Raw genomic sequence first — 12,362 nt, forward strand, 5'->3', positions numbered from 1 at the left:
AGAGACCACAGCTTTAGAAAAAATTCAAACTATTTTGTGCATACACATCACCTAGCAACAGTACTAGGTCAAGCTGCTTCTACCACATGAATAAAACTGTTATGATACATATTGGTAAATGAGCGTACCGGGTCACTCAAAGCTATGGTAGTGTAGAGACGCATGGTCCGTGCTCTGGCATTAAACTGGAGGACCCTGTACATCCTCGCCCAGCAGGACCTAGACGATTTGTCCTTTGACACTTTGGGAAGACTCTTGTGTAGAAAGTCTCTGACATGCTTCGTCGCTACCTCTTTGCAGCCAAGAATATTTAATCCTATCTTCGCGAGCATCAGTGCCTCATCCTATAGGAATATATCGAAAAAAGTGAAGGAGAAAATTATGGAATAGTATTTAGAGTAGATGATGGTGTAACTATGCTATGTCAAGGCTGTGTAACAACTCATAGCCATCACCAGCTTGCTGATTACCTGTAGTTATATAATTAATCGACTTGCTGTGGGACAGTTATACTAGTTTCGGTCAATCATTTTATTACCAGAGGCTCCATACCACAGGCTGAACACACATACATACACACACGCACGGACACACACGCGCGCGCGCACACACACACACACATCAAAGAACCTTGTTATAAATATGTGAGTTGAATCAATCACAAAGATTTATGCAAGGGGAGACAACAGCTGAATTTTACAGGTGCTGTCATGTGACACTCAATGACCCCTAAGGTGACAAGCCAACAAATGAACTTCATTCAGTGACATAAACCACAAGAACATCACCAAACAAGCAGCTTTTCTACAAATATAGGTAAAAAAACACATGAAAGTGCTCATAAACAACTTCAATTAAAACAAAACAGGCTCCAGAAACCTCTTGAGGGGTGAAAATGGATCGCTGTGTCTCTAGCTTCTCCTCAGCCATGTAGTCTTTTTCATCTTTGGCATTCCTCCGTGCATCGTTTCTCTGTCTTCTGTTCGAATGAAGACATTCAAATTTAGATCTTGAATAGTAGACGCATGTGAGTGAAGGCATTACAACTCCAAACATTAAACGCTAGATAAAGAAGATGCCGGAGCATTCAGCTGTCCAAGATACTACTGCTAGCAAATATTCAATGGTGCAATATTCTGGCAGAGGGAGATAACAGAGGGATATATATATATATGTGTGTATATACATATGTACATACAATGTATATACACCGCATATGCATTTATATGTTAGGCAATTTAAAAACTATTAACATGTATAAGACAAGTTAGACGCAGGAAATAAAAACACTACTACATGCTGAGGCAAATCAACTGCCATTGTATATCGTTGTAATAGAGACGAAAAGCTGGTGACATGCAAATCAACCTGCCCAACTAAGGCCTGAATTCTTACAAACTATTCTAATCTCCAACAGAAAACAGACAAAAGAACAGTAACAACAATCAGGGAAATTTCCAAACTAAATACTGAGAATAGTAGGAAAAAAGTAATGATTAAAAAGTAATTAAATAATTAAAAATTTAAGGATTCAACCAGTTGAGGAAATAGAATATTCTACATAATATAAAAACTTAGAAATTTTTAACAACTCAGACAGAACAAAGGTTTCTTTTTTTGAAAATAACTTGACTCAGTAAGAAAAGTCATGTGCTGGGGAGCCCTATTGAACAAAAAGCACTAATCTATCTGTTGGTAAGATTCCAACTCTTTGTTTGATTTTATTTTTCTAGCTTTACGATCACTAATATCTACGACTTCAAGTTTGTTAAGCAAAAGTATGTGCCCTACATGCGTACATACTAATAAGTACACGTTCGGTGATAAACCATTGATCATCTACTGACTCACATTGTCAGATCTAAAATACTAGATGCACTCATCTTACAACAATTAATTATATTAGCAAGTAGAACAGCTACACGACATTATATCGATGCCACAGTAATAAGCAAAGATGTAAAGAAAAAGGACAAGTAAAACTGATGTTGAAATGAAACAAATGAGATGTTGGGTAAAGGCAGCACACAAATGTACTGCACCGTTCATTTAGCTTCACAATAAATTTTTTTACCTGCGTTGCAATGCCTTAGACTTCCTTTCTTTAGCTTTGTCAGCCTTCTTGTGACTGGTTCGATCAAGTTTCATTCTCTTAGCAAGATGTCTTTGGTCTGCATTGGCCCGCTTGTTCTTGAAAGGTTTCGTATTGGATATCGCACGAGTGGCTGTGTTGTAGTCAACTTGCACGACTGTAGGAGTTACTTTCACTTGTGAGCTGTATGACTAGAACGTACCAAACGCTTCTGTACAGTTAAAACAACTATCCCTCAAGACAATATTATTCACAGAGTTATGGCATATCTCGTGGAAGTTGTCTTTTTATGCATTACGCGGACTATTTTATCCGTGGAGGGAATTTTATTCGAATAAATTAATCCATGAATCCAGCTAACAATAGCGAGCAAAACCTTCAAATACATGTAAACGTGTCGATAAATCATATACATACCATAACATCTGAATCAAAAATTTGAAAGTTACATTCATCAACTTCAGTATTAGGAGTTGTTAGAGATGATTTCACAATGAAAAACTTCAAAGAGCGACTTTTGAGATGACAAGATTATGCTAAAATCTGAAAAAATTGTGACATCCTTAAATAATTTTATTATGAATTGTGGTGCATTGACAAGGGGCGCTACTCTATCCCCTGACAATAGTTGCAAAAAAAGTTGGAACTCAGCTATGTCTACTCACTACGCCTGACAAACAGTTTTTTAATTTTATGTAGTAGATATTATCCTTTTAAAAAAGCAGACAACTCCGATTATTCACGATTTTAACCATGCATGGAATTGTTTGCCCTCAAATTCCTGAATGTTTAAATCTATCGAATAATATCATCCTGGAGAATATTTGCTTGTGTGGCTATATACCATGACTTGGATCAGCGGTTGCATAACAGAAAAACAATGATTACCAACTATTTCTTATACCACAAACTATAGTATTACAGCCGTTGTCAAGTTACTACGACAATGTAAAATGTTTACACTATCTGGCCATTTACTGGGAACAGAATGATAAGATATACATGCTGCCATAAGACAAGCCATGAAATCTCAGCAGCGATCTGGTTATCCATAAGGTCAACAGAATGAAATGACCTGAAATTAAATGTTATTCGGTTTACCTCATCACGGACACATTTGTTTAATTCAACAAAAATATAACACTATGGCTTTTTGGTAAAAAATATTTTCAAGCATTGCGCCGACAGTCTAAATGCAGCAATTTCAATAGATTGAAAGAAATGAGTGCCTAGAGGGTGAAGAATATCGAATACTTTCTTAATAGGGCCAGTGGAAGGTGCTTAATCCACTCAACATACAAAAATAAAAATGGTAAGAGTAACGCAATTACTTGTGGTGGATACTTACAGGTTGTTTTTGAGGATCTTCCTGAGAACTTGCAGCAGTATTAGCTGGAGGTTTTTGGGGGTTAGGTACAAACATTGCGGACCACTGCCTATAATAAGTAGAATAATAACTAAAAAAAGCACCTGCCGATGAGCAAGTGAAGTCATGACTAAAAAGTGATAGCCTCTGTAATTTAGCCGCATGACTTGCTTTGACATTCGGTATGATTCAGTTTGAATAACACTAAATAGTCTTGAGGTTTGGAACTTTAAAGAATGAGCCGATGATGAAATGGTAAGTATGTAAGTGTGTGGCCATGTAACTTTAAAGCCGATGATGAAATGGTAAGTATGTAAGTGTGTGGCCATGTAACTTTAGAGTCGATGATGAAATGGTAAGTATGTAAGTGTGTGGCCATGTAACTTTAGAGCCGATGATGAAATGGTAAGTATGTAAGTGTGTGGCCATGTAACTTTAAAGCCGATGATGAAATGGTAAGTATGTAAGTGTGTGGCCATGTAACTTTAGAGTCGATGATGAAATGGTAAGTATGTAAGTGTGTGGCCATGTAACTTTAGAGCCGATGATGAAATGGTAAGTATGTAAGTGTGTGGCCATGTAACTTTAAAGCCGATGATGAAATGGTAAGTATGTAAGTGTGTGGCCATGTAACTTTAAAGCCGATGATGAAATGATAAGTATGTAAGTGTGTGGCCATGTAACTTTAGAGTCGATGATGAAATGGTAAGTATGTAAGTGTGTGGCCATGTAACTTTAGAGCCGATGATGAAATGGTAAGTATGTAAGTGTGTGGCCATGTAACTTTAGAGCCGATGATGAAATGGTAAGTATGTAAGTGTGTGGCCATGTAACTTTAGAGCCGATGATGTAATGGTAAGTATGTAAGTGTGTGGCCATGTAACTTTAAAGCCGATGATGAAGTGGTAAGTATGTAAGTGTGTGGCCATGTAACTTTAGAGTCGATGATGAAATGGTAAGTATGTAAGTGCGTGGCCATGTAACTTTAGAACCGATGATGAAATGGTAAGTATGTAAGTGTGTGGCCATGTAACTTTAGAGCCGATGATGAAATGGTAAGTATGTAAGTGTGTGGCCATGTAACTTTAGAGTCGATGATGAAATGGTAAGTATGTAAGTGCGTGGCCATGTAACTTTAGAACCGATGATGAAATGGTAAGTATGTAAGTGTGTGGCCATGTAACTTTAGAGCCGATGATGAAATGGTAAGTATGTAAGTGTGTGGCTATGAGCTTAATCTTACTAGAACAGAAAATTAAAATATGATTTCGGTGCCACAGAAGCTACGGCGGTGAAAGACAGACTCCCACGGCTTAAAAGATGAACTGAGTGAGCAAATGCAGCTTTGGTCGAGTATTAAAAATTGCCCTAACGTATAATATACATACATGTACATTCATTATAGAATAGTACAATAGACTAAAACTGCAATTGCTACTGAAGAAATGAATAAGTTTAGTCTGAAGTCTGAAGAGGGCCATTTGAATCTTTCTTCCTATTTTGCTTAAATTTGGAATATTTGTTTTACAAAACGATTTAATAAACAAATAATTCATTTTGCGAGCATAGCTTAATTGAGATGAATGAATTTATGTAATGACGCACAGATCTGAGCACCGGTGTCAAGTAATGTGAGAACCCATGCTAGGTTAAAGCACTTTGTGTTAAGAATGTTCAAAGTGGAAAGCTTTACAGGATTATGTTATGTTGCAGGAATGTGTTATGTTATAGGATTGTGTCATGTTGTTGGACTGTGCCATGTTATTATGATAAGTGATGAGCGCATGACATATTAAATTACCTGCACAAGTGAGCAAAGAACAATGTATCAAGGCCTGCAGCCCCTCGCCCATCTCCTGGTATTACACCCTCCTGCACTTCATTCAACACCTTCGGGCTGTGAGAATCTTTCAGTCGTTCCGCTCTACAAGAATTAATACTATTCTTGCCAGGAAGTATCATATCAGTTTAGAAGCTTACAATCAGCTTAGTTAAATCATAGGAAAATATAAGGAACTGTCAGGTTGGTCTTGTTAGGCCAATGAAGACACTGTATTTCAAAGTCGTCTTTACCTGCTTCATACTTCCTCTACTATTTCAACAGTTCATTTATGTTCATTTCCTGATTTTATTATCATGAAGTTACATTATTATACCGTAATGCCTTGACATACAAGTGCCTCAACCTACGAGAAATTTGAGGTACGAGCAAAATTTCAAGCAAGATCTTTGCATTGAGACGAATTTGACGTACGAGATGGTTCTCGATGCAGCTGCTAGGTGGCGAAGTATGTGAGCGGCTTCTTTTGAGAACAGCTTTGCTTCATTTATTTCGTGGGATCGGTTAAAAAAGTTTTAAAAAAGATGGCTAAAAGTGATGGCAAAAGTGAGTCTGAAAGCGAGGCAGAAAAGGCCAAGCCATAACATTATAATAAAAAAAACAAAAAAAAAACAACTAAATTAATAAAGATTAGGGTAAGATTAAAGCTTATTTTCAAGCATGTGTTTACTAAGATAAAATCATTACCGCTAGATTCAAAGTTCATGTTGTGTTACGCAGCACCCCAATAGTGTATCATACCGAGCATGATTCTGTCAAGTCTCTCTCACACCCCCGTTAGTCACTACCGTCTGTCTGGAAGGTAAGTGCTCCATACAGTACTGCAGATAATATGATAACATTTTATCGCAGATCATAACCACTGGGCAGGTATTTGTAAGTTGTTACTTAATGAGCGCAGGTAGTGAATTAGAGCAATTAAAACACGTTTTTTATCGTAATATCCTGTTTTTTTACGTGTTTTTTTAGAAGATGGGAATGGAAGAATGTGTATTTAGTTATTTTATATAGCACACATTGCATTGAGATATGAGGAAATCCCGGACTGCATTAAGATCATATGTCGAGGTATGATTGTAGTTAAACAAAACATAACTAAAAGGAGAAATCAAAATCCTCCAATGAAAGAGAATGGCTAATCGCAAGTAAGGTACCAGCTATGCTGCTAAATGCTCCAGCAAGAATGCTTCCAATAGAGCTGTGAGTGCTATACAACCACCTACCACCATTAAGCTAAGAATTGATGTACAGATATATTGTTGCCAAAATATCATGGTGTAAATATTTCAGCAAACCTTTACGATTGCCTGAGGTCTTATGATTGCCTGAGGTTATATGATTGCCTGAGGTCTCACGGGTGCCTGAGGTGCTACGATTGCGTGAGGTCTAACGATTGCGTGAGGTCTTACGATTGCGTGAGGTCTTTCAATTGTCTGAGGTCTTGCGATTGCCTGAGTTCTTACAATTGCCTGAGGACTACGATTTCCTGAGGTCTTACAATTGCCTGAGGTCTACGATTGCTTGAGGTCTCACGGGTGCCTGAGGTCCTACGATTGCGTGAGGTCTTACGATTGCGTGAGGTCTTACGATTGCCTGAGGTCTTTCAATTGTCTGAGGTCTTACGATTGCTTGAGTTCTTACAATTGCCCGAGGTCCACGATTGCCTGAGGTCTTATGGGTGCTTGAGGTCTTACAATTGCCTAAGGTCTTTCAATTGCCTGAGGTCTTTCAATTGCCTGAAGACTACGATTGCCTGAGGTCTATGATTACCTGAGGTCTTACGATTGCCTGAGGTCTCACGATTGCCTGGGGTCTTACGATTGCCTGAGGTCTTACGATTGCCTGAGTTCTTACAATTGCCTAAGGTTAACGATTGCCTGAGGTCTTATGGGTGCTTGAGGTCTTACGATTGCCTGAGTTCTTACAATTGCCTAAGGTCTACGATTGACTGAGGTCTTATGGGTGCCTGAGGTCTTACGCTTTAGGCCAAACATTGCTACTTTGCTTGCTACACTTAGTACATTGCCATTGTGCGGATGGTGCAGATTTGGAGTTGTGCGCACATCGAGTTACCGTGTAATAAGTGTTTCTACGTATTCGTGTGTTGCGAAGTAAGGCGAACGCTTTGCTCAAAATCTGTGTTAAAGATGTAGTTGCGTCAAAATTTAAGTTGATCTTAAAAGAAAGCATTTTTTTTTCTCTATCAGTTGATATGTTGTTTGTTGTGTTACGCGATCGCATTGCCAAGATATTTGAAGATTAAAACCGAAAAAATCTGATCACCGTAAAAACGCTCATGCCACAAAAACGTGCCCAGCCTCGCCAAAAATGATGTCACGCGTTTGGCAACCTCTCTCTATCTCTCGTATTCACATCGGCTATTTGCGATAAAAGTCTAGTCTTACGCGGCTCTTTTGGCATATATCTTATTTTGTATTTGCTCGTGTTGGCTAGAATAAAATTTTAAATCCTGCTACAGATGCATTATTATGAATGTTTAAAAGGCCTCAAATAACGAAAATTGAAAGTTTGTTCTACTCACTTTCTCCAAATGTTGTGTAAACATTTGGGTACCGACTACCAATTCTACCGGTCTACGGTAATTCTGTCTAGTCACTTGATGTAGAACGCGGTCTTTGTATCAGCGCAGTTCTGCAGCTACCCATATAAACGATATACAGCCTCCCATAAGCCCCGCCCACATTATGTCGCCTATTACCTATTGCCTACGTACTAGTTTCTTACTACTAGCAAGCCACCTCTTTGAAAAGAATATAGACATGGATAGAGTTTTAAGGATGAGAAGTCTGCTGCAAACTGGATTTGAACTCACATTCTCCAGTTCTGCGGACACCCATATACCATATCCGATTCACTACAATATTCTGCAAATCATGTTTTGCATTATCTTCAACAATATTATTTTATTATATAATTTTTACAAGCAAAAATATTTTCATCTCGGCATAAAGCTTTTATTAAAAATATTCATCAAGTCGTGGCCACTCACATAGTATTAGCTGATACAATAAGACAAATTCATCTACTGCAACAAACTCAAACAAAACATCATCCAGCACGCATTCAAGTCTTGCTTTCTCCTTTATAGCAGTTTCCACACTGACAAAGCTTCTTCGGCTGGTGGGACGACATAAACATTCTGTAATCAGTAAAACAAGTAAATGTAAACAAAGTAGATGCAATAAATATGTCATTCATAGATATGTCATTCTAAAGCGTATCTATTGACAGCTTCCAAATTGGGAGTTAAATAGATTGCGAGTGTAATTTTAAAAACGAATAAACATTTAATAAAGGCACAAGTACGCCAAGCCAACGATTCGAAGCTTTGGTTCTGGAAATTAAAGATTTGCAATGATCAATCGATTTTACCCACTTCCTACGTGTGAAAATAATTTGTAATCATGACTCTAATTTACCAAAGAAAATTCGAAAAAAATATTATAGCTAGGTAAAACGGCAGATAAGCTATGAAACGATGATTGGAGATAGCAAAGAATTATCATTTTATTAATTAGTATATGTATTTATGACTATAAAAAATATTACATTTACTAAAGTATAGAAGACTCTAAGTTAATTTACCTCCATTCTGTCTTCTTCTGCAGCAAAACGCTGCTGACGCCTGTCAGCTTTGGCCATAGGCTGTCTACTCTAATCTTTTACTAAACGTTGCTCAGATAACTCTGAGTAGCGGTCGCTCGAACTTGAAGCCATTTTAAAACTATGTATAACTTAGTAATTGTTGAAACGCGTTGAATCAGTAACGATGAGAATGAATTCTCTAGCGATGAGAATCTTCGAGATCACAGACAACGCGTTTTACGAGTGATAACATTTATTACGGTCTATATAAAAATTTCGCAATCGTGATTGGCTAACGAAGCGACCTCATATTTATCGCTCGTGGTTTCGTTTCAGAAAACAAGCTAGTGACGTCACGAAATTGGCACCCGCTGGAACGTGAGCTTTTTAAAAGAGGGCCTCATTCAAACGCATATATCTCTGGACAGGGTTGGTCTACAAAGACAAAAATGGCATCAAATTGTAGCTGATGTTTTAGCCTTTTATGGGTCCTAATTTCATTTTTGACGCAACTACATCTTTAAAAATGGTTTGTTAACAAAACGGGTACATTGTTAAAAAAGACAAGGAGTTTATACTATAGATCATGGCGGCGCCCTCCTGTACTGCTTAGCAGCACGCCTTTAAAATAGGAACCACAGAAGCCTGGAAAATGTTTTAAATGGAATAGCTTACACGGCATTTTCTGTCGCATCATTCGCAAGTCTCGTTTCTATCTTCTGCAAGCATGAAACATTCGATAAAAATTTGTGAGAAGCAAAACTCACTTGATTTACAGTTTTTTTGCTGTTTTTATATTGCGGATGGGGTTAACTTGCAGATTACCTGCGAGACGGAAGCATAGCAACTACACACTATGTACAATGGCCTAATGTACTACTACACACTATGTACAATGGCCTAATGTACTACTGCACACTATGTAAAATAGCCTAATGTGCTACTGCACACTATGTACAATGGCCTAATACAGTGGCAATCGTGAAAATCCTGCCTCAAGCTTTGTAATACTGATGTACCAGAACTTTCTAACAACCCAAATTGACACGTTGATATAAAGTAAATACAAACTTATGACACTTCAGGTAAAATAGCTTTCAGGTGAAGCCGCCAGTAGCCCATGTAGCTGTAAAAGCCACACAAATACCTACTTGTAGATATCATGGCGGGTTGTGTCAGGCTCCTCCAAATTCTTGGCCTTGTCTTTTCCAAAACGCTTAACGATCGTTGATATGCATGTGTTCTGCAGCGAAAGCCAGAAGTTGTCAACGTCACACATTCCTTTGTTCACTTTCCAGACGTGCCTCTTTGCAGTAATTTCCTCTTCGGTGTTATCAGCTAAAAGAGAAGCAGGATATCATTGAAAATATATTTTGCTCATTGTGCTGCAGTTGAAACTAAAGTATAAACGGGCAATAGACAGTTGTAAATCTAGAAACTAAAGGATAGAAGTGCAATAGACAGTTGTAAATCTAGAATCTAAAGGATAAAAGGGCAATGGACTGCTGTAAATCTAGAAACTAAAGGATAAAAGTGCAATAGACAGTTGTAAATCTAGAAACTAAAGGATAAAAGGGCAATAGACAGCTGTAAATCTAGAAACTAAAGGATAAAAGGGCAATATGCAGTTTTAAATCTAGAATCTAAAGGATAAAAGGGCAATAGACAACTGTAAATCTAGAATCTAAAGGATAAAAGGGCAATAGACACTGCAAATCTAGAAACTAAAAGATAAAAGGGCAATAGACAACTGTAAATCTAGAAACTAAAGGATAAAAGGCCAATAGACAGTTGTAAATCTAGAAACTAAAGGATAAAAGAGCAATAGACAGCTGTAAATCTAAAATCTAAAGGATAAAAGGGCAATAGACACTGCAAATCTAGAAACTAAAAGATAAAAGGGCAATAGACAACTGTAAATCTAGAAACTAAAGGATAAAAGGGCAATAGACAGTTGTAAATCTAGAAACTAAAGGACAAAAGGGCAATAGATAGCTGTAAATCCAGAAACTAAAGGATAAAAGGCCAATAGACAGTTGTAAATCTAGAATCTAAAGGATAAAAGGGCAATAGACACTGCAAATCTAGAAACTAAAAGATAAAAGGGCAATAGACAACTGTAAATCTAGAAACTAAAGGATAAAAGGGCAATAGACAGCTGCAAATCTAGAAACTAAAGGACAAAAGGGCAATAGATAGCTGTAAATCTAGAAACTAAAGGATAAAAGGGCAATATACAGTTGTAAATCTAGAAGCTAAAGGATAAAAGGGCAATAGACAGCTGTAAATCTAGAAAAAAAGCATTTTTAAGATTCTTAAACAAACCATTCAACAAAAGACCATAACAGTTGCAAGCTAGCCTTGATTACTATTCCTTTTCAAGGCATGCACACAGCACCATAGGGCTCTCTGCGCTACAGATTCAGCACCATAGAGCTCTCTGCGCTATAGAGTTTAACAACTGGTATTCAAGAATGGGTACAAAGAGCCCTTTGACGAAAAAGGGATATTTATGCATTTTTGTTTTTTTATTAATGACTTTTTTACAGAAGCCATGAAAGCGAACCACGAAGCAGCAGGGATTACTTTATAATAAAACACCAGCCACTGATGGACTGACTGCACATGGACAAGACATACATCCATTTTTACCATGAAACCACTAGCTCTCTCCTGTACATGCACGCTGTGGTTGAGCAGGGCAGTTAAAAGTGTGAGACCAGTGAGAACGGCTGATCAAGTTTTTTTGTAGCAATTACTGCAACTGTTTAGCTAGCTCGCTATACACATATACAAAAAAATCAAGAGTCACACAGCCATGTAGAGGGACAGAATGACCACTACTCACCAGTTATCAGGCCCCTAGTAGTGTCGATATAAGTAGCAAGCTTATGCAGGTAGATGACACTGATATCTCTATAAGTCACACTGCCTTCAGCCTTGGAGATATTTGTGACCAATCCCATCATGCAAAGCAAACTGGTTGTTTCTCTTAATGCGTTTATGTACTTCCTGCAAAATGAGAAAAAGACGTACACTTATTGTGCATCTTATTAACGCAGCATGGACTTGATAAAAATAACAACTGGAGTCCAAGTATTGACCTGAACAGAACTGATGCAAGGCCCACCTGCCTGTGTCAAACAACAAAAGCGAATGTTAATTGATCTTAAAAGTTGTTTTCTTTCATTTTAGAACCGTTTTTTGTCAATAAATCTATTTATAAGGCATAATTTACAGATGAGAGTGATCAAGGTTGACATCAGAACCATAACGGACAAAAAAATTAACACGTACAACAAAATGATAAAAAAATAAAAACCATATAAAAAATAAAAATACTAAACACAAATACAATTTCTCAACATGACTTGTATTTTCCCACGACCAAACAAGAGTGAAACGATTGATTGGGAGAATTATGATAAATGCACATGTGCACACAACTCCCGAAAAAT

The 12,362-nt window shown here is 37.5% G+C and overlaps 1 protein-coding gene across 1 annotated transcript in view; it reads right to left on the reverse strand.

The window, feature by feature from the left end:
- Positions 1-12,362, reverse strand: part of LOC137405270 (general transcription factor 3C polypeptide 1-like) — a 67,675-nt gene that overhangs the window by 21,335 nt on the left and 33,978 nt on the right. The window contains exons 19-25 of the mRNA XM_068091497.1: positions 11,753-11,916; positions 10,056-10,242; positions 5,260-5,382; positions 3,441-3,528; positions 2,075-2,283; positions 880-979; positions 202-344 (exon numbers count right to left, since the gene is read on the reverse strand). Of these exons, the coding sequence (XP_067947598.1) occupies positions 202-344; positions 880-979; positions 2,075-2,283; positions 3,441-3,528; positions 5,260-5,382; positions 10,056-10,242; positions 11,753-11,916 (1,014 nt within the window). The remainder of the gene's footprint in view (positions 1-201; positions 345-879; positions 980-2,074; positions 2,284-3,440; positions 3,529-5,259; positions 5,383-10,055; positions 10,243-11,752; positions 11,917-12,362) is intronic.

The sequence above is a fragment of the Watersipora subatra genome, chromosome 9 (assembly GCF_963576615.1).
Source record: "Watersipora subatra chromosome 9, tzWatSuba1.1, whole genome shotgun sequence".
In the NCBI taxonomy this organism is placed as follows: domain Eukaryota; kingdom Metazoa; phylum Bryozoa; class Gymnolaemata; order Cheilostomatida; family Watersiporidae; genus Watersipora; species Watersipora subatra.